Raw genomic sequence first — 21,584 nt, 5'->3', positions numbered from 1 at the left:
ATCCCAAGCCATAATCTTTTATAAAGATTGGTATGGCTCTTGTAATATCTTTTCATAAAGATAATACTTTATAATATCTGACCGGGCATACATCAAAATAGATGACTGAAATGAAAAGCAATACATATGCAAGTTTTTTTTCCCCTCATCCTGTAATAGTTTTTGTTGAATGCTAGGTGATGAGCAATAATAGTATAGAATTATGATGGTTAAAAGGTTTTTTAAAGAAAAAGAGGGAGAGAGAAAGGAAAGAGAGAGAGAGGGAGAGAGGGAGGAAGGAAGGAAGGAAGGAAAGGAAAAAGGAAAGGAAAGGAAGGAAAGACCTCCAGGATTAGACTCATATTTTCAGCAAAGTTAATTTCTCTCTGTACTGAATTTTAAAGGCATGTAGAGGGAGGGGAGAGTTATTTCGTCAGTTTGTAGCCTTTTCAGGCCTTTTAAGAAACTGCATGAAACTTGTATGACTTCACTGTGGACTAACATGGAATCTGTTTCGTTGCATGGCCTGGTTTGCGGTGGAATTCACACCAGAGAGTAAGTTCCGACCCCTTTTCCTTTATCTGTTCTTGTTACTGCGTCTGCCTCCTATGCCATGTCCAGTTGTGGACAGTGTCAACCCCAGTTATGATTCTGGACAAAGCCAAGATGGGCATTTTTATCATTTTGGAGACTTGGGAGGAAATCATGAATTAAATATGTGAAATACTTGGTTTCCATTTGTGTCTAGGTTTTCAGTATGTTTTTGGAGACTCTTGTGGATTTTATAATAATTCATAAGGATGACTTGCAAGACTGGCTTTTTGTTCTTCTCACACAATTGCTTAAGAAAATGGGAGCAGATTTGCTTGGATCTGTGCAAGCGAAAGTTCAGAAGGCTCTCGATGTCACAAGGCAAGTGTTTGGGGGCAAGATCGTTTTTTCCCACCTTTTGAGGTAAAACTGACATGCAACATTGTGTAAGTTTTAAGTGTATAATGTGAGCATTTGATACATGTGTATATTGCTAAATGATTACTGCAGTGTCAGTTAACACATCCTTCACCTCACATAATTACCATTTTTTGTTGCTTATGTGGTAAAAGCAGTCAAGATATGTTCTCTTAGCAAGTGTTGTAACTGTAACGGGAAGTTTGTACCCTTTGACCAACATCTCCCCATTTCCCTCACCCCACTAGGCTCTGGCAACCACCATTCTACTCTTTGTTTCCATGGGTTTGACTTTTTTTTTTTTAAGATTCCACATATAAGTGATATGTAGTATTTGTCTTTCTCTATCTGGCTTGTTTCACTTAGCACGATGCCCTCAAGTTTCATCCATGTTGTCACAAGTGGCATGATTTCCTTCTCTTTTATGACTGAATAATATTCCATTTATATTACACCACATTTTCTTTATCCGTTCATCCATCAACACACTTAGGTTGTTTCCATGTCTTGGCTGTTGTGAATATGGGGTTCACTTGCTGCAGTGAACATGGGGTCGGATATCTCTTTGAGATACTGATTTCATTTCCTTTGGATATATACCTAGCAGTGGGTTTGCTGGCTCATATGGTAGTTCTATTTTTTTTTCTTTTTTTTTTTCTTTTTTTTTTTTTGGCTGCGCCACGTGGCTTGCGGGATCTCAATTCCCTGACCAGGGGTTGAACGTGGGCCACAGCAGTGAAAGTGCTGCATCTTAACCGATAGGCCACCAGGGAATTCGCTAGTTCTAATTTTTTTGTGGAACCTCCATACCGTTTTCCATAGCGGCTGCACCAATTTTCATTCCCACCAGCATTTGTTATCTCTTGTCTTTTTGATGATGGCCATTCTAACAGGTGTGAGGTGATACCTCATTGTAGTTTTTATTTGCATTTCTCTAATAATTAGTGATGTTGAGCACCTTTTCATGTACTTGTTGGCCATTTGTATGTCCTCTTTGGGAAAATGTCTACTGGTGGGGCGGGGGCACTAGACCATTTTGATACTAAGAGAGTCTTTGTAGGTGGTTTCTTGTCATTTTGTTACCTGTGGCTTTTGTCACCCAGTTGAATATCTACTTTCTTACTTAATTCCCACGTTCTCTTATTAACATATATGTTGAAATATTCCAACAATCCATGAGATGAAATGCCCATATCTTCCTTGAGTTGACATTATTTTTGTGAATGCCTAAGACAAATGTAAAAAAAAGAAAAAAAAACATTGAAAATTGGTTCTCTTCTCTTTAAAAAACACTTTAGAATATTTATGAGCATCCTTCTGAAGACCTTAGTATTTTTACGACTTCAGCCTCTTGTAAGGCACACGAGGAATATTTCTGTTCATGTGTGGTATAGGGTTCCTGTTCATCCAGGAATAGTTTCTATTAACAGTTCATTGGCTAGAGATGATAACACACTTACAATATTTGTAGCCCATCTGGCCTTTATGAGAAAAGAAAAGCTACTGAGACTCAGAAAAAGTGTAAAAAAACTGACTCTGTGCCATTATTGTTTGGAAACAAACTTCTGACCTTTGCCTGTGCAATAGTAAATCCTCGACACAGAAGTGATAGAAATTGAAGGATCTCAGAAGATGGTTCGCAGTAATGTCTTGGTTGTGATTTGGTGGATGACGGAGGGGAATGTGTCAGATTGCTGAATTTTTAAAAGAATAAACAGATGTCTCCAGGTCACTCAGAGAATCATCATCAGCATAGTAACTTTTATATGACCCGTTACTGCAAACTGGGATATGAGTAGGTATCATAGAATTGTCAAAATGGAAGGACCTTTCTCATTTCATTATAAAATTAGGAAACAGAGAGTACCTTGACACACCCAGAGCCCCACTTCCTGCGCGTGGCAGCCCGGGAGCCAGCATCCAGGAGAGCCGGCTGTCACTCTGTTGTGTGTCCTGTGGTTGCCGGCTGGCCTGCAGGAGTGTGGAGGGCATCACACTGCCCCGTCATTGTCCCCCGCGCTTGCATCTGTTAGATGTCTCTGGCTGCCAAGCCTACATTTGTTCCTCTACACTGTGATGCCAGCTTTTCTTTTGGTCCCCGACCCTGGAAATCTGTGTAATTTGTGCTGCTATAGAATTTTATTATCCAAGTAGATTTCCCTTTAGATTTTCAGTGGACTCACTGTAATGTACTGTATTTGCAGTAAGGCTTTCAGGCACCATCCCTCCTGTGGGTGACTAAGTGTAGTGCAGTTGGGGGACAGTCCTCTACACCAGTGGATTCCTCACAGTTTGGCCAGAGGTTGACTAGAGAGGCTGAGCTGATGCAGCTGATGATACACGAGCGATGTAAACAGCAGGGCTGTTACGCGAGAGGCTGGGGAGCTGCGGTGAGTTGTGGTCACAGGGGATGTGGGCCCAGTGGTCCAGGCTTTTCAAGAAAGGTCAGAAATGTGGATTAAGGCAAGATATTCCAAGATATATTTTTTTAAAATGACACTGTGAAAGCCAGGGAAAACATTTGTAAGCCAGACTTTAGCCTGTAGATTGCTTCCTTAATTTAGGTGAATTTATGAATGACAGAAGATCCATTTCAGATTTTTAGGGATGATGGAAATATTACGATTATATTTCTGATCTTTGGTGATTAAGGGAAATAATTGTGCCCTCCTATTAGTTTTCCTGGATGCCTCATTCCTTTAAGAACCTTCTTCTGGGGAATTCCCTGGCCTAGGTCCCTAAGGCATATGTCCCTTTTTCTCGGCAGCTGGGATGTTTAGCTCTTTCAGCTTATCTAGGATTGTGAGTACCGAGGGCGTCTCAGTGGTGGCTGAGAGCTGTTCCTCAGGTGATAGAACTGATTGTGAATCTGCCTCGGTTTCCTTTCCTTTGGCTGCGCTCGACAGCAGGGCGCAGCTCCAGCTTAAATACACCCATTACTCAGATGTATTCTCCATCCTCCCTTTGCTGTAGAAGAAAGGAGAGGTGTTCTGTGTGTGGTTTGTTTCTTTGATGTGTGGCCAGTATGAGTCACTTAAATCATATATACTAAGATGCGCTTTGCTTCCAGAGGTGGTCCTCAGAGCTTCCTGGATACCAATAGATGTGGGAGAAAAGGATGTGCTGTTGGTCTGGTTTACTTTTTATTAGTAATTATGATGGTGGTACTACTAGTAACAGTACGTGCCACACACTTTATCTTTTTCTTGTATTATTTCATTTAAATTTCAAATCAGTTCTGTAATCTGAAAGATTTGAACCTGCGTCCCTTTTCTTTCTACTATCCTTACGTACACTGAGAATCGTCTCTGAGGGAGTCTAAAAGAAAGTGATGCAGTCACTCAGCCTCAATTGGAATAGATCTTTGCGTTGCATTATCTTTCCTGTTAGCATGGAAGGGACCTCTGCGTTAGGCACAAGGGCTCATTCAGGCAATTGTAAACTCATGCTAGTAATTGTGGCTTTTTAAGGGAGAGGGCGCTGACTTTCGCTCGCCAAGAGCCCTCAGGGTTACTCAGTTGGATCAAAAATGTGAGAGGACCACGAGAAATGAGATGAGTCACAGGCGAGAAGTGGAGCCGGAGTGGGGCTCCTAGGGTCCCAGGCTCCTGTGTGTGTCTGTAGCTGGAGAGGGGTGTCTCTGGGTGAGTGTCCCACGGGCGCTCTTCTGTGGTGACCGCACAAAGCCAGCTTACGGGCGGTTACCCAGCGAGGACCCCAGGAGCTGTGCAGGCAGCTTCAGCAAGGGCAGCTGCAAGCAGCCTCATCGGGATGTAAAAGTTAGATTTGGGCGATGGAAGTGTTTCTCATGTGAGCAGTATTCCGAAAGGTACCTGGAAAGAAGACGAGCAGATCCCAAGAAGGCCAGCAGACATTCATTGCTCAGTTTATGTGTTTCAAGACTTTTAACAAGATTTCCCCTTTTCTAAATTTTCTAGGGAATTCCCTGGCGGTCTGGTGGTTAGGACTCGGTGCTCTCAAGCACTGGGCCCGGGTTCCATCTCTGTTCCGGGAGCTAAGATCCCGTGCGCCATGCGGTGCAGCCAAACAAAAATCAAAACAAAAAAGAAATAAGTTTTTTATGTAATGTGTATTACTTTAGTATTTACATGAAATGAAAAGTAATATTTAAAAAATATAAACATGCTTGCTTTTTACATATGTTAGAGGAATCTATAATAGTGTATTTTTGTTTATTATATGATTTTACATTGTTTTTTGTAATAAGTCTTTCTTTTAAAACACTTTTTTTTTTTTAAACCTAGGGACTCCTTTCCATTTGATCAGCAATTTAACATTTTGATGAGATTTATTGTGGATCAAACCCAAACTCCTAACCTCAAGGTCGGTAACTATTTGTCATTATAGTTCAACCTCTAGAAGTCAAATTTGCTTAAAATATACTTGTTTATACATGACTCATATTTGGCTATTGTGAGTAAATCTGCTGTAAGCAACATGTTTCCATTTCTCTTGGTTCAGTACCTAGTAGAGAAGTTGCTGGTTTATTGGGTAGGGACATGCTTAACTTTATTTTAAACTGCCGAAATGGTTATGTCAGATTATATTCCTACCAGCGGTGTCTGAGAACTCCAGTTGCTCCACATCCTTACCAACATTTGGGCATTATTACAGTGTTTCACATTAATATTTAATGTAGAGAATTTTGATGTGTTAAAATAGGTATCTTATTGGAATGTTTTTAATATTAACGTCATAACACATGAAAAATGAATTGGCATGTTTTATAAACATCATACCTATAAGAATGAACTAATGGTATTTGAAGGAGGATGTGCTCCTTTGAATGACATCAGGTACATTGTCTGTTCTTTGATCACTAATTTTGCTGAGGTTTTTAGGAGAGGCCCAATAAATAATAACCCTTTTCTCCTGATGTCAAAACCAAGTGAGACCTTGGTGGGGAAGTTAGAGCAGAATTATTGAATTATTGAAGGTAATTATTGAATTACCTTCAGTGCTGCCTTGCAAGACCTGGCCTAGAGTGGCTGAAAAATAAAACTCACACAGAGTTGTACTTGCCCCGTGGTCGGTGGCAGAGCTGGAGGTCACCCTGGTGCCTCCACCCCTCACCCCAGCGGGGGCTCCTGCCCGGCACGTGTCTTGCGGCGTCTGTGAGGAGCAGAGCCTGCCTTCTCTGCAGGCCCGGCAGTCACAGAGGGAAGGGGATTAGGCTGCAGGCCTCCCTTCTGTTCCCATGCTTCCCTGTCAGTCATCTCATGCTTTTTCACTGCTGGAGGGCCCCTGCATGTAGGAACATAAATCCAGGAGAAAGGTGGTGTCCCCTCAGTAGTGTGTTCTTTTCTCTGAGCACCAGTTAAGAGTTCTGTTCAAAGATTTATAAAGTGTACCTACTGTTTATAATTGCTGGATCTTTCAGGTCAAAGTTGCAATCCTGAAGTACATCGAGTCTCTCGCTAGGCAGATGGACCCAACAGATTTCATAAACTCTAGTGAGACAAGGCTTGCTGTTTCTAGAATTATAACCTGGACGACAGAACCAAAGAGTTCAGACGTGAGAAAGGTATGTCCTTAGGCACGTGTCACGAAGAGGCATTTATGGGAACTTGTAAACCACCCACAAGCCTACACGCAAACCACTATCGCTCCTTTTCTAGGAAACCAAGGCTCTGCTCCTGTCCCTCCAGCTCCGTCTAGTTGCAGCCTTTGAAGATCAAAATGAAAATCTGAAATCTTGTATCATGGGAGACACCCTGATACCAAGATGTTGTGTTGTTGCTTTTTTTTTTTTTTTTTCAATCACCTGAAGAGAAATATTTGCTATTTTCTTCTGAAATGGCACGTTGAAAGGCATATAACACAGTGGAGGGAGCACGGGACCCTGTTATTTCTATTCTTAGGTAGTATTCTGCCTTAGGACTACTATGAAGATGAATTCGTATATGTTAAAAGCATGATCCATTCCCGACAGGTTATAAGCACACAGGAAGTGTAAGTTATCACTCTCTTCGTTGTTTCTATTATTCTCTTCCTGTCAGTGTCCTGTTCTTCTATCCTTGAGTTTCACACATGGCCATTGTTCTTTTACTTTATATATAAACAAGCTAGCCTTTCAAAGTTACTGATAAAAACCAGATTTCTTAGTTCTGGTTTCAGACTAAAAGTACTTGATTTTGGTTATTTGTATGTAATCGTGAACCTTGCTTTTTTTTTTTTTTCTTTTCTTTTTTTCCCCCGTAGTATACTCCTTCCACCGCCATCCGTGCCAAAATAGTCCTTTGGCCTTGGGGTAGAGTTGGTAACATGGACCACTTGGGTCGAGGCAGGGTTAAGGATGATTCCAAGAGGTAGTTAGCGAGGTTGTTGTGGTTCCAAATGCCCCTGAACACCTAGCTCCTGCTCTAATGGAATCCAAGGAAGGGAACCAAAGAACCACCTGCAGGGTTTCTTTGGGAAGGTCACAGCCAATGTAATTCTCCAGCCATTGTACAGTAATAAACTAAGTTGTCCAAGGTCAAAGAAACAAGGATGAATTTTATTAAAGCACTCATTCAAAATTACTGTTCTAATAGTAAATAATATTTTTGATTTATGATCTGTTTGTAAAATGTTTCAATATTTATTGAAAGAGCATTTCACTGGCAACCTTTAATTTAACCATTAAGCCTCTTTGGGACTTGGGAGGTGGTGGCATGATTTGGTTGATTGGAACGTCAGAAAGATATTTGTGTTACAGTGTTCAAAGTCACAGATCAACCAAGAAATACAAGAGCCCAAGTACAACTTCCTATCTTTAGTCATAACACGTTGAGTACGTGTGTCTATGTGAGTATGTGTTTTTGTAATTGAAGGTTACTGAAGCGTTCCTTCCCATGGGGCTGGAAGATGTTTTAGACATGCACGTTATTATCATGATTAGGGCCTGTATGGGAACAGCCAGCTTTGGTCATTATGGCTACTTTCTCTGGACATGCACATTAAACATTTGAGCTCGGATTTATTGTCCTAACCTTTCTAATCAGGACACTAGAGGAATGTTTTTCCTTGAGTTATCTAGCCTGGGGCATCAAAACACTGCCTCCAGTGTCTGCCCGCACGTCTTCCCCTTCCCCATTGTGAGGACTGCCAAACACCCCACCTTCAGGCTGAGGTCGAACCTGGCCTCCGGGACAGTAATCCCGGCCCCTCAGAGGTAGCTGAAAAGCTTTACGTCAGTAGTTCTCAGTCCTGGCTGCAATGAAAACTAACCTAGATGGCTGTGCTCTCCCCGCAGTCACCTGACTTCACTGGTACAGAGTGGAGCGTGGACGTTGCTCTGTGTCTGGTCGGGGCTCCTTCCACTCTTGGCTGATCTTTAATGCAGTGTTGAGGCCCATCAGTTTAGACCGTTCCCCTGGGACTGAACCTCAGGCACGCAGGCTGCTGACGTAGTCTTGACCTGGTTGCCGCTAATTCTCTCGGGGCCCAGCCTGGGCCCTGGGTGTCTTCAGGGCGAGGCCTGGCCCTGCCGTTCCCCGTGCCTCCTCCACCTCTCTGCTTTTGTTCACCCTGCATGCTCAGCACCTAGCACAAGACCTGTAAAACAAAGTAGGCATTTAGTAAGTATTTTCAGTGAATTAATGAATGATAAATACCCAAAGAGAGGGCTTCCCTGGTGGCGCAGTGGTTGAGGGTCCGCCTGCCGATGCAGGCGACGCGGGTTCGTGCCCCGGTCCGGGAGGATCCCACATGCCGCGGAGCGGCTGGGCCCGTGAGCCATGGCCGCTGAGCCTGCGCGTCCGGAGCCTGTGCTCCGCAACGGGAGAGGCCACAACAGTGAGAGGCCCGCGTACTGCAAAAAAACAAACAAAAAAACCCAAAATCTCTATTCAGCAAAGCTATTCGTCAAAAATGAAAGATAAATTAAAATGAAGCCAGCAGGAGACTCTCATTTTAACCTCTCTGCCTCTTTAAAAAGGGCTCACCTGATTATCACCACACAGGATAATCGCCCTTTAAGTCAGCCAATTAGGGAGGGACTTTAATTATACCTGCAGAACCCCTTCTGCCATGTAACGTAATTATGGGAGTGAAGTCCATCACACGTGCAAGTCCCGCTCACCCTGGGGGAGGGCTGTAAGGCTTACCCACCAGAAGGCGGGGACCCTGGGGCCCACCTTACGCTCTGCCTACCAAGGCTTTGGTTTTCGGCGGCCTGGCATGAGTCTTCCATAGTTAGTTATTCGGTAGTTCCTTAGCTCTTACCTGAATAGGGAGCTTTTTTACCTAACTATGCAAATTGTAATGAGGTTCATTTTAGCAGGTGCATCTCTGCATTCTGAGCACCCGGTGAAATTTTTTTTTCATCCTCGAAGATATTCGTGGATTTGATTATTTGGCTTTCAGTTGTATCCATCGAGCACTCACTAGGATAGGCTTGTTAAAGCACAGTATTCAAATACGTGTTCTTTTGCCCCATACAGGTGAATCCTTCCTGGAGATAGAGCCGCTTTTATTTAAATGCTGTGTTTTGCGGTTCCATCCACTGGATATTTATATAAATGTACATGCTGTTGTCAGTGATGCACCCGCCTTATCCAAGAATTTGAGATGTGTTCTAAAGATTGTCTAAATGAATGTAGTGCCTAAGGAAATTAAAATACTTAGAAATTGTGATATGGTATATATCACTCTGTGCTAAGATTTTAAATTGTCATCACTGTTATTTTAAATCTGCAAGGAAAGAAAACAGGCAGCATTTTCATCTGGATAATTTAGTGCACTAAAGATTTGCTTGCTTATCTCTTCTAAGTAGACATATGTTTTGCCTTGCCTGTAATTTGCAGTTATTAAAAGGTTGTATCAGGTGCTAGGGAAAACTTGGTGATTTTCATGATCAGAAAAGCACTTTCTGATCATGAACCAAGTTCTCCTGTTGGTGCTGACTTAATTTCCTAAGAGTAGGGCAAGGTTACATTCTAAATACTAGAAGAGCCCTACAGTCTCAAATCTATGCAGTAAACTCTCATACTGACCCTATCCTTAGAGAATATTAATTTTATACAAACAGTACTCGGGAAGTTTACAGGCAGTGCAGCGCCTCCTCGGTATATCTCCTATTTGGGAAACAACTTTAGACACATTTTAAGCTGACAAAACTCTTGATTCACTGACTTCAGTGTTTTTGATATTTTGTTTCTCTTTTTATGTCAGTGTTCTGGGGTGTTTCCTCTCAGAGGGAGTCGGGTGTTTGAATATTTAAGATGTTGAGGAGGGAGGAAACACAACCTAAACCAAAACACGACCCAGTCGTCAGGAGGCGCGCTTGCCTGGCTGGGACTGACTGGGATGGATGGAAAAGCCCCACCCAGCTTTAACTGGCCTGCTTTATTCCCAGAGTAACCTTTTCCATTTTTTAAGTATGGGAGTCCTGAGAGTTGTGTTGACCAAACTACACAGACATACGCTGGACCTTACTTTTTTCTTTTTTTAACATCTTTATTGGAGTATAATTGCTTTACAGTGGTGTGTTAGTTTCTGCTGTATAACGAAGTAAATCAGCTATACATATACATATACCCCCATATCCCCTCCCTCTTGTGTCTCCCTCCCACCCTCCCTATCCCACCCTTCTAGGTGGTCACAAAGCACTGAGCTGATCTCCCTGTGCTATGCGGCTGCTTCCCACTAGCTATCTATTTTACGTTTGGTAGTGTATATATGTCCGTCCTGCTCTCTCACTTCATCCCGGCTTACCCTTCCCCCTCCCCATGTCCTCAAGTCCATTCTCTACGTCTGCGTCTTTATTCCTGTCCTGCCCTTAGGTTCTTCAGAATCTTTTTTTTTTAGATTCCATATATGTGTGTTAGCATATGGTATTTGTTTTTCTCTTTCTGACTTACTTCACTCTGTATGACAGACTCTAGGTCCATCCACCTCACTACAAATAACTCAGTTTCGTTTCTTTTTATGGCTGAGTAATAGTCCATTGTATACACATGCCACATCTTCTTTATCCATTCATCTGTTGATGGACACTTAGGTTGCTTCCATGTCCTGGGTATTGAAAATAGAGCTGCAGTGAACGTTGTGGTACTTGACTCTTCTTGAATTATGGTTTTCTCAGGCATATGCCCTGTAGCGGGATTGCTGGGTCATATGGTAGTTCTATTTTTAGTTTTTTAAGGAACCTCCAGACTGTTCTCCATAGTGACTGTATCAGTTTACATTCCCACCAAGAGTGCAAGAGGGTTCCCTTTTCTCCACACCCTCTCCAGCATTTATTGTTTGTAGACTGTTTGATGATGGCCATTCTGACTGGTGTGAGGTGATACCTCATTGTAGTGTTGATTTGCGTTTCTCTAATGATTAGTGATGTTGAGCATCCTCTCATGTGTTTGTTGGCAGCCTGTATTATCTTCTCTGGAGAAATCACTAGACCTTTCTTAATGCACTGTGTCCGTATTAGGATAATACAGTGTATTCTAGAGTTGACCTCTGTTGACTTCTGCCTCTGCTACTTTTTAGCGGTGTGAACAAGTAGTTTAACCTCTGAATCCTTGTTTATTATCCATGAAATGGGAATCATGATATTTGCTTTAGGCACTGTTGGGAGGCCCAACTGCAATAAAGCATATAAAAACCTAGATAGATACTACTCTGTTTGTTGTTGTAGCTTCAGCTATTACTGCTTGAGGGTTGCTTTGGTTTTGCTGCTGGTCCAAATTTTTTCCAGCATTAGGAAGATTTTTTTTTTCCCATCAGGCAAAGGGAATGCGGTAATGACAATAGAAATTTTAATGGTATGTTTATATTTTAGGGTTCAGAATCCCTGTATGTTTCCCTTATCATACGTGATTCTCTAACATTGAGCACCTGCTTTGTCAAGTGAACTAGCAGATTTATTAGCCCCCAAATGTTGTTTTGAGAAAGGCGGGAAGTAAAGGCATGGCAAAGAAAATTAGAGATTATAAAGGTGCTGTTGCCTGGAGCAGGAAAAGTATATATAAGTAGCCTTCAAAAGTCGACATTTCTATTTGAAAAAAATTTTAAATCTCTGATTATACATAGGCAGCGTGTCCTAATCTAAAAGCTCAGAGTTTTACCATCAAATAAGATTTGAACCTCAGCTGAATATGACTGCCTCGCTCAAGTCTCATTTTGATCTGTTTGCAAGAACACTGTTACTTCCAGGAGGCGTTGTGATGATTATGAAGGATTTAGCAAATGATGGAGGTTTAACACTGGCAGTTCCTGTTATTATTCTTAAGGATACTGTTACTGTTCCGTTATTATTCACAGACTTTTAGATTGTATAATCTCTCTATATATATGACTTTAGAAAAGAAGCCAAATACCTGTACAGCTTACCAATAACCATGGTTTTGAGCGCGTGCTTCTTGTCTCTGATTAAACCCTACCCCTTTCCTGTTTGTCCGTCCCCGCTTCAGCGTAGTCGAATAGGTGAGGATTTCCCCACTAGGTCAGCCTCCACCTGCTCTGGGCCTGGAGAAGGAAACTTGGAAGAAAATTGTAAACAGGTAGATTTAAAACTGTGTGCTAACTTGCAAAAAGACACTTCAGTGTTTGCATTGAGATTGTTAATCCTGATTACCCTTGTGAAGACACAGAAGATTTTGAAGAACCCTAAAATTAACATAATACTACGTGAGCCAGAGCGTGCGTGCGCGTGCGTGCGTGCACCTGTGTAAATGTTGTGTTTTGGTATGTTTTATGATTAACTGCCTTCCCAAAGAAATAGCCACGTTGCAGACAGGCTTCTACCATATTTTAACAAAATAGCAATGGAGAGATACTAAATTTAAAATGTCCAAAGGTTTTGAAATACCTTCTCTTTGGTGGTTTTTCTAAAGCAATTTTAATCACAGTCTGAAGGGAGCAGTAATATTTGTTTAATAAATTTAAAAAGCCCTCTCCTCAAATTTTAAGTTCTCCATAATTAATACTGACACTGAAACATTTGTCAGAGTTTTATTGATCTCCTGTCTGGAAGAATCCTTTTCTGCTGTGAGGCACATGGCATTCAAGGCCATCGATAGCCTGCAGGTTCTTTTCAGACACTAGCGGTGAGATTTGAAGGCCCTTTTACCCTCACCCCCCAAGTTCTACTGTAGGGGCACAAGTGGGAGTCATTTCCTTTTAGGTCGCCACTTGGTCGTTAAAGTATGTCGCCCCAGAGTTGCCCGTTAGAAAACGTCAGCAGCAGAGGTTTTGGTTTGGTCTGGCTTTTCAATGGCCCTTCCTCACGTGGGGCAGGAGCTCCAAGTTGGGACAGCGACACCCTCTGGTTTTGGGCTCATTATTGAACACGAGCTCTGCCCCAGGCTTTTTAAAATGAATCTCTCCAGCCCATGCCCATATTTGGAATTATTCCTGCAGTGAGAGCATATTGATGGTAACGATAAATATAACCCAGTTGTCATCCTTGCCTGGACATTCTGGTATTCAGACTCCTCACTGATACAGAGAGTTGTAGATAAAATGTTTCAGGATCATAACAGTCTCATTCCTTTTAAAACTTTGATGTGAAATCTTTTAAAAATAATATACTTAAATGATAGTTTCCATCCATTTCTGGAGCTTGGGTTTCAGAAAAAGATTTTACTTTGAAAACAGCTTTAGACCAAAGGGTTACTTTTGAAAACTAATAAAATCATTTACATTTTATATTTTGGAAAATGCAAAAACAAATTATATTCACTTATATGCATAAGTCACACACATACCATCTGTCCAACGAGTTATTTTCAGAATTCCCTGTCTTTCTATTTGATTTCTTATCAAAATTCAACTTTAGGGTTATCGAGAGAAGGTTCTTCAGTGGGTAGAAGTTGAAGTCTGCTGCGCTTTCTTTTCCCATATGACATATGACGAAAAGTCACTAATGTTAAGTAGCCACGAATTAGCACAGTCTCTAGGCCTGTCACCTTGCAGCCCTCTTGTTCTTAAAAGATCCTACCAGTTTTATAATTTGCTTCATGGAAAACCCCAAATAAATTTTTAGTATCAGGTTTCTTGTCATTCTGGGAAGAAATTAGGTCTAAAGACAGTGGCACATTTCACATAAAAACATGCTATTCAAAAATGTGATAATACATTTAATAGTTTTCTAATGCCATTTTCAGCATTTTCAACTTTCTTATTGGTGATGCTGATTTTTTTTCCCTTGGCCAAAACTCAAGTCTGCTTCTTTGCTTCTCTTTGAAGTGCAGTGTTTTCTGCATGCATTTTTTTCCAACATCTAATAAAATTTTTTTTAATGCACAGGTTACTTTGCATGATTTGGGGAATTTGCTTTTATACAAATCTTATTAACAGTGTGTTAAATTGATGGTGAAATAGATTTCTTCAGATAACGATTTGTTAAAACTGTTCCAATAATGACATGTAGAAATGTGTGTTTTAGTACAATCAATAATAATGTTTTTTGCCTGTCTTGTGAAAGCACACTGGCCCTTATGATTTAATTTGGTTAGAGAGGCTATTAATGACCATACTTGGAAGTCAAGGGTAAAAGTAAGATCCTTTTGCCCAATGCTGTGCTTAATAAATGCTTATGACATTATGAAAGATAATTTTTTATTGTGTAAAATATGTTATTCTACTGATATTTCAAAATTTGTAATTAAGTTTTCATTTTGGTTAAATACATTTGGGTCTTTGGATTTTGTTTTTTTCCTTCTCCAGGTGCAAAATAGTAATTTTATATTAACTGGACCTAGAATTAATTTTAACATTATAAAAGCATTGAAGTGGGATTTTTTGTGGGTGTTTATTTCCAAAAAATTTCTCAGCAAACATGTTTCTATGTAATATTCTATATAGTGGAAAAAAATTTAGGATAATTACTGCAATCCTAAATATTACAGTCTTTGGAAAAATAAATGTTTGCTTCTAGTCGAAAGATTTTCATAATATGTTTTCCTTTCTTTTGACTCTTAGAAATTTGTAAGAAATGCCTGTTAGTACTAACTAAAATTTTCTTTTGGAATAGTTCTTCTAAATCAAAACCCTTGTAACTAACTCCGAGGGCACTGTTTTCGAAGCTCGAGCACCATAGCAGGCATGTAGCTTTCCGGGGAAGCCTGGGTCTCACTGCTGGTGTTCTAGCTGCTTGCTCTTCCCCACTCTGCTGCTATAGCCACTACGAGCATATGTTGTCTCTAATAAAGAAAAGTAGAACATTTTCCAAAAGGCAGAAGAGTAATAACTTTTTAATTCGTACCATGTAAATCTAGTTTGCTTCCCAAAGACTGTCTCTGTCCTCAATTCATAGATGTAAAAGTAGGAGTTTTTCAGATGTATTTGAACTCTATTTCTAACGTTTCTTAGTCGCTAGGAAAAGTGGTTTTTCAAGATAACACAGTGGTAGCTTGTTCAGAAACTTGTTCTTTCCAGGGTGTGCTAGGAGCTTGTCCGGTTCTGACTTACTAGAATGGACAATCTTAAGCCTTTTCAAATGTTCTGATTGTTTCATTGATGTACTCACCAGCTTTGTCCCTAGTGTTGGACAGCAGAGGAAAAAAGTTTCCGGAATTTACTGTTAATGTGCTGTTGTAAAATCCAAGGCCAGGGTGTTCAGTGAAACCAGGGCTGATTTCCCATATTGAAGTTTGGCTGTTTATGGTTGATGATGGTATTTCCTCTCGGTGCTGTTTGTTTTTTTTATGGCACAGATGTCCTCTTATTATTTATTCTACTCATACAAAACAGATTTCTTTTGAAAACAATTTTGGGAATTCCCTGGTGGTCCAGTGGTTAGGACTCTGTGCTTTCACTGCTGGGGGCCCGGGTTCAATCCCTGGTCAGGGAGCTAAGGTCCCGCGAGTCGCGTGGTGCGGCCAAAATAAATAAATAAATAAAATAAAGTAAAACAACTTTAACGAGCATTTTGACCAAGACAGGCCATTGTACGTGACGTAAATTAACCATCTCTTCCGTTTCTAGGCAGCACAGATTGTGCTCATCTCTCTGTTTGAATTGAACACTCCTGAATTTACCATGTTACTTGGTGCCTTGCCAAAAACATTCCAGGATGGTGCCACCAAACTCCTGCATAACCACCTCAAGAACTCCAGTAACACCAGTGTGGTGAGCGCTTGGGTCACGGTTGGTGGCCTCCACTTACCCATCCCCGTGTAGAGCAGATGCTCAGTTGTGTCTGCCACTCTGTCTGCTCCAGCTGACAGCAGTCACTCAGCTTTGGGAATGCCTGCAGGACAGTTATCCATTTTGGGTTTGTATGCACTTAAAATTGACCTTATGATTCTGGAAAAAATCACCCTGATTATGCAGAATCTGCCCATTTATTTGCACGGGGGTTCAAGGGCCGAGGGGCAAGCGGAACTGTGTCCTGTATTTATCCCTCGCGTGATGGAGCTCTTCTGCCTTCCCCCAGGGCTCTCCGAGCAACACCATTGGCCGGACTCCCTCTCGACATCCCAGCAGCCGGACCAGCCCCCTGACCTCCCCTACCAACTGCTCCCATGGGGGCCTGTCTCCAAGGTAATGCCATTTCAACAGAAGTGAAGACACTAAGGCACCCCGATGACTGTCTAGTTTCCTTCTAGGTTGTTAGACCAAGCTTAATACCAGAAAGTGTATGGGTACCAGGAGCCCACGGCTCCTATAGCCCTCACACAAATCTTAACCGTGTCACTTGGGGCAAAGTGGTTAGCTTCTATGGTGAAATGAGCGGTTTCTGCTGAATGGTCTCTGAGGTTCTTCTAGCTCTAAATGCTTTCTTCTAGTACCTTAAAGATTTTAAAACTGAAAGTTATGTTTAGAGCCCTGTTTCATGTAGAAAGCATTTAGGAACTCATCACCTACTCTGTCAGCGATAGGAGCACCTACGGGTATTTGATCGTCTAACTAAACCCTTTATAATCAGTCCACACATGGTCTGGGGTAGTTTCCACCCAAGTGGCCATTCTGGACTCACGTTTGAAGGCGAATGCTGCTCTGAGAAGGGATTGAGAACCTGAGAACTAAAACTGGATCAGCATTTTCAGACTCCTGTTGGGACCATGTGAACATTGGCCTAACAGAGTCTGGGGCAGTGACTTAGAAAGAGAAGAGAGTTTGCCTTGAGATCTTTGGATAACATTTCCCATCTGGCCAGAGCCCTTAGAAGTCCCTGCACGGCGGCTTTCATGACCCCCTGGCAGGTGTTGGAGTTTCTCATGGCCCCACTCAGAGTGGTGACCCTATAGGCCACAGCTTTTAGGAAGGAGCCAGAGGCTGGACCTGCAGGGGTCATGCATGTGTGTTTGGCTTCAAGAAATGCAGGGCTTTGAGATCACTAACAAGAATCAGGAGGCTGTGTCTTAAGGGTTGCTGACACCACAATCTTAAAATTGGAGGAAAATGTCACAAGTATGCCGTGTGCCATACCCTTTTAAGAGTTACCTCTTCAGCTGGAAGATAGCAAAATGTAAGTGCCTTCAAATTTAGATTTTTTTAATGCTCAAGACTCTTCCAAACTCCTCCATCCTTACCACTGAAGTTGTCTTCAGTTTCTCAAGTTATCATATAAATATTTTGGAAAATGTCAAATTTGTGTTTTTCTCTTGGAGAAACAAAATATTTTGTATACTTAGAGTATCCTAGTGTTTATATTGCTTTATGTTTCATCCTCCTAAGGTCCCCTGGTACTGTACGTAGGTAGAATGAAGCATAGCGTTATGTTTCCAGATTTGGTCTGTGTGGTCATGGTTTCAGCAGGCTGGTATAATTAGACGCTTGAGACCAAAAACTAATGGAAACATGTCTGACTTTCCCCAAGTGTGTCTGTGGCTCAGCGCACTTGTTTTTTAAATGTTACCATCTGTATCAAAACAAACGGTTTGTCTAAAGTGACCCCAGTGTTGGCAGTAAAATCATGGAGTTCTCCTCCTCGGTAGGAGAGAATTTTATGGAGAAGTTGTCTTCTCTGTAAATTGTTGCCTTTGTTTAGAAATGGTACTTCTGCAACATTGGGAAATCTTTTCCTCCATAACACACAGTTCATACTTCTTATTTTTTAGTTATTTCATTAATAGGGTGGCACATTCTTTAGGTAATAAACAAAAGGTAAAATTCAAATGAAGTATTTTGTTATATGTGCTCATGGTCTAAGTAAAAGATTGGTGGGAGCTGCTAGCATAATCCAGCAGAGCTAAGACTTGGCTAGGTATTAAGCTTCATGGATGTCCAGATTATTTAAAAATTCTAATTTAGTTTTCCACGTCACCGTATTCATTCTTAACTAGCCTGGCCTAAATGTTTACTGTTAGGGTTACAGGTGAGTGGAAGAAATGGGGAGACTTATTTTCAATCTTAAAAAGTCCAAGTGTGACCTAAATATTTTCTTATCAAGCAATTCTTCTTAAAGGGATTATTTAGTTGTGTAATTTCTTTCTTTCTTTTTAAACACAATATGCCTTCAGTCAGTGCGTAAGTAGCCAGAATGGCCTTAGCCAACTTGAATTCAACAGGAGAAATAATTTTTCTCACAACCAGAACTGTCCAGAAGTGGGAAAAGCTGCCCCCATGTCATCATATCACGGGAAATATTCAAATGGGCTACATACGTTCTACCAGGAAATTTATGAAAGGAATGAACTCTTGCACTAAAGAGGAGAATGTACTGGGTTACCACATTCTAAGTAGGGATAGACCAATTCTACAGGATATAATCTCAGCTATTTTTCTGAGCGGTGCTCTTGAAACATTTATTTTCTATGACCCGCTATTTTATCTTTCCCATTGGATGTTAGCTTTTTGTCCTTAAGGGGAAGAGTTACTGAGTTGTTTGTTTTTAATCTAACTTTGAGTATCAAAATAAACTAGTTACTTTTTTTTTTAGTCCAAAAATTCTACACTCAGATTATGCTGGGAATAAGAAAATACTCTAACATGATGAACACATTTAATTTGATAGTTTTAAAAAAAAATCGCTAGTGAGGAATTCATTTTTATCCACCCAGTAACATTAGAGAAGCCGTAGCAAACAAGTTAGACTTCTGTGGAAGTTCCATCCATCAGTCATCATTTCTGTGGGAGAGAGGAGTCCTGCTTATTCCCAGCGAGCAAACAGATGCTCCAAGTCTTCGGGGAGAAGACGAATGGCCTGGAGTGTTCCATCATTAAACACACATTTGCCTTTCAGCTCATCTTACCGAGTGTGATCGATGCTAATTGAAAAACAGAGTTGCAAGGGGCTTCAGCAATTACGTGCAGTCCATTCCCTTTAAGATAGGAAAAGCACGTGGCCGTCCTCACTCTGGTCTGCTGTGCATTCTTGACAAACATGCCGTGGAGCGCTCAGCAGATAACCTCTGGTAACCCAACAACAAAAGGCAATTTTAGGTGGATTTTACACTCATCCCGTCAGACGATCAAGCGTGTGCACAGACTCAAGGTGGGGATCAAGCTGGAGACCCCCTCCCACAGGGAGGTGCTGGCGCATCCTCTTGGTCCTCCCCCTACTGGCAGGGCCCCAGTTGAGGGGGTCTCCCGTGTCCTCTTGTGCTGCTGACTCAGTGTGTGGCCTAGAGGAGGCCTTTGGCCCTTCTGTGCCACGGTGACTGCTCCCCTCCACACCTTGTATTCCTTATAAAATGGGGCCTTCGCTGTCCTCAGGTGAAGACCAGCTCTGGACCACTGCTCTCAGAACCGCCATGAGTGCCGGGGCAGGCGCGCTGCTCCGTAGGGACCCTGGTCCTGTGGACCCCTTGGCCTGGTGTCCCATTTGCGGTCAGCTCAGTTCACGCCCGTCCCGTGTCTCTGGGTCTGTTGAACTGCAACAGTTGTTAGAACTCTGGCGGGGCCTTTGCACACCCAGGTCACTTAGGGACACCTGCCAGGTCAGGAGAGCCTGTGTTCTCAGGCGCACTTTAGTCCTCATATCAGGTCACGTGAGCATTCCCCCCTCTCGGAGCCAGCCTGTGGGCCATGGCCCGCCCCCCGCCCCCCCAGTGGTGCTGTTGTTTTCACAGAAGGAAATACCCATCTGAGGGTCGTCCTGGTGGGGGGACGCGTTGTCCCCTGCCTGAGTGATCTGGCCGGGTGGCACCTTCCCTGAGGCTTCCTGCTCTCGTCCCTTTGGTCCCATTTGAATTAAGGCCCATGAATCCTTCTTTGGTTCTTTCTGAAATAACTGATTGCATTATCTGCAAGTACATCTGTGTTTTTTGCATGTAAGTGCTTGTAATTTCCTTTACACACACACAGTCCTGTAGTTGGAATCTCATGTGATTTAAAAACATAAATGCAGGACTCAGAACTGGTTCTTGCTCCCGGATGGTACAGCATGACTCTGGGTAGAGCTTTGTCAGGGAGAGGGGCTCTAGGACACAGAGTGTAGTGCCGCCCTTGCCTGTCTTGTCTCTTTCTCTGACTCTCGTCTTCTGATCACCACAGTCGGTTGTGGGGTTGCAGTGCCGATGGGTGGTCGAAGCAGCCAGCTCCCTTTCCTCAGCCTAGCTCCATCCCCACCGCTCCCTCCCACAAGACTCTCAGGCGCCCTTACTCTCCCAGGTAATGAGCTACCTGTTCCACTTCTCTGAGGTGTCACAATATTATTGCACTTCCAACGTCGCCTCAGGTCTCTGGGGAAGCCTCTCCGCCGCCTCCGGCTGAGACCAGCGGGGCTAGAGCCTTGGTGAGAAGTGTGAGCCAGGGGCGTGGCCTCGGCCAGACCTCTCGAGGACGCTCCTACGGTGCCCCCAGGAGAGGGGACCATTGCATCAACTGGCCACATCCACCGACATCTGTGGTTGCAGCGCTCGGGCCCTGGAAGGGGCTCGGGCAACGCATGCCGTCAGGGCCGCGACCGGGCGCGGTGTCCCCAGCCTTCTGCTCGACCGCACAGGGCTGCTTCCTCCCGAACCTGAGGTCCTGAGTCCTGCTGTCAGTGGTGTGGGCCAGTGTCCTTCCTGATGTCCCGTCCTGATGTCCCGCATGTGCTGATAGTCTGAGGACTCAGATCCACAAAGGCAGCCCCGAGAGGTGCCCTCCCTGTGACATCCCATATAGGGGGCCCAGCACCGGGCGGGAGAGCCGTGGGGTCCCCACAGGCTTCCGGCTGAATGCGACAGTGCTTTACAAAGGAGGCTCCATGGGCTCCTATGGATTCATGTTTGAGGGTCTCTTAGGTGCTTTTTATAAACGTCCAAAGATCAGAGGATCCCTTCCCTGGAGCCCTGTGATTACATGAGCAGAGGACGGAGCAGTCCAGCTGCCTCTGCTGTGTGAGATGACTTTGAACCCTCTGTGATAGGACGAGGGTAAAGACAAAACAAAAAACAGAAGTCTGTTACTTTTGAATGCCTCAGAGATAGCTTTTGCACAGAAGATTTACATTCTTACTTTATGTCCTCGACACAGTGAGACTGTATGTAGTAAACAAGCCAGCTAAGTGTTTTAACAGCATCTTCCTTCGGAAACTCTCCCAGTTCTGCAAGTAGCTTCTAAAGCGTGCAGAGACGCCTGTGGTGACTGTCCAGATGCAGGTTGGGGCACGGGCACGTCGACAGTGACACGGCTGCGTCCTCAGTGTTAATAAAGCGTGCCACTGCATTTGTCTTAAAGGTTAGTCATGCCTCAACGTATCAGACCGGTTGATTGACCGTCTCCCAGTACACTGACCTGTGTGCCTTACTGGGCACCAAGCTTCACCCCCAGCCAGTCTTCCC

General features: G+C 42.8%; 1 protein-coding gene across 6 annotated transcripts in view; it reads left to right on the top strand.

Annotated features, from left to right (window-relative positions):
* Positions 1–21,584, top strand: part of CLASP1 (cytoplasmic linker associated protein 1) — a 268,179-nt gene that overhangs the window by 205,934 nt on the left and 40,661 nt on the right. For all 6 annotated transcript variants that reach the window (XM_082658008.1, XM_082658009.1, XM_082658007.1 and 3 more), the window contains 5 exons: positions 728–891; positions 5,193–5,271; positions 6,329–6,472; positions 15,856–15,999; positions 16,307–16,413. In XM_082658008.1, the coding sequence (XP_082514134.1) occupies positions 728–891; positions 5,193–5,271; positions 6,329–6,472; positions 15,856–15,999; positions 16,307–16,413 (638 nt within the window). The remainder of the gene's footprint in view (positions 1–727; positions 892–5,192; positions 5,272–6,328; positions 6,473–15,855; positions 16,000–16,306; positions 16,414–21,584) is intronic.

Source organism: Grampus griseus (assembly GCF_964374135.1).
Source record: "Grampus griseus genome assembly, chromosome: 7".
NCBI lineage: Eukaryota > Metazoa > Chordata > Mammalia > Artiodactyla > Delphinidae > Grampus > Grampus griseus.
The sequence above is the reverse complement of the archived record's forward strand: the minus strand, read 5'-3'. Positions and strand labels throughout refer to the sequence as shown.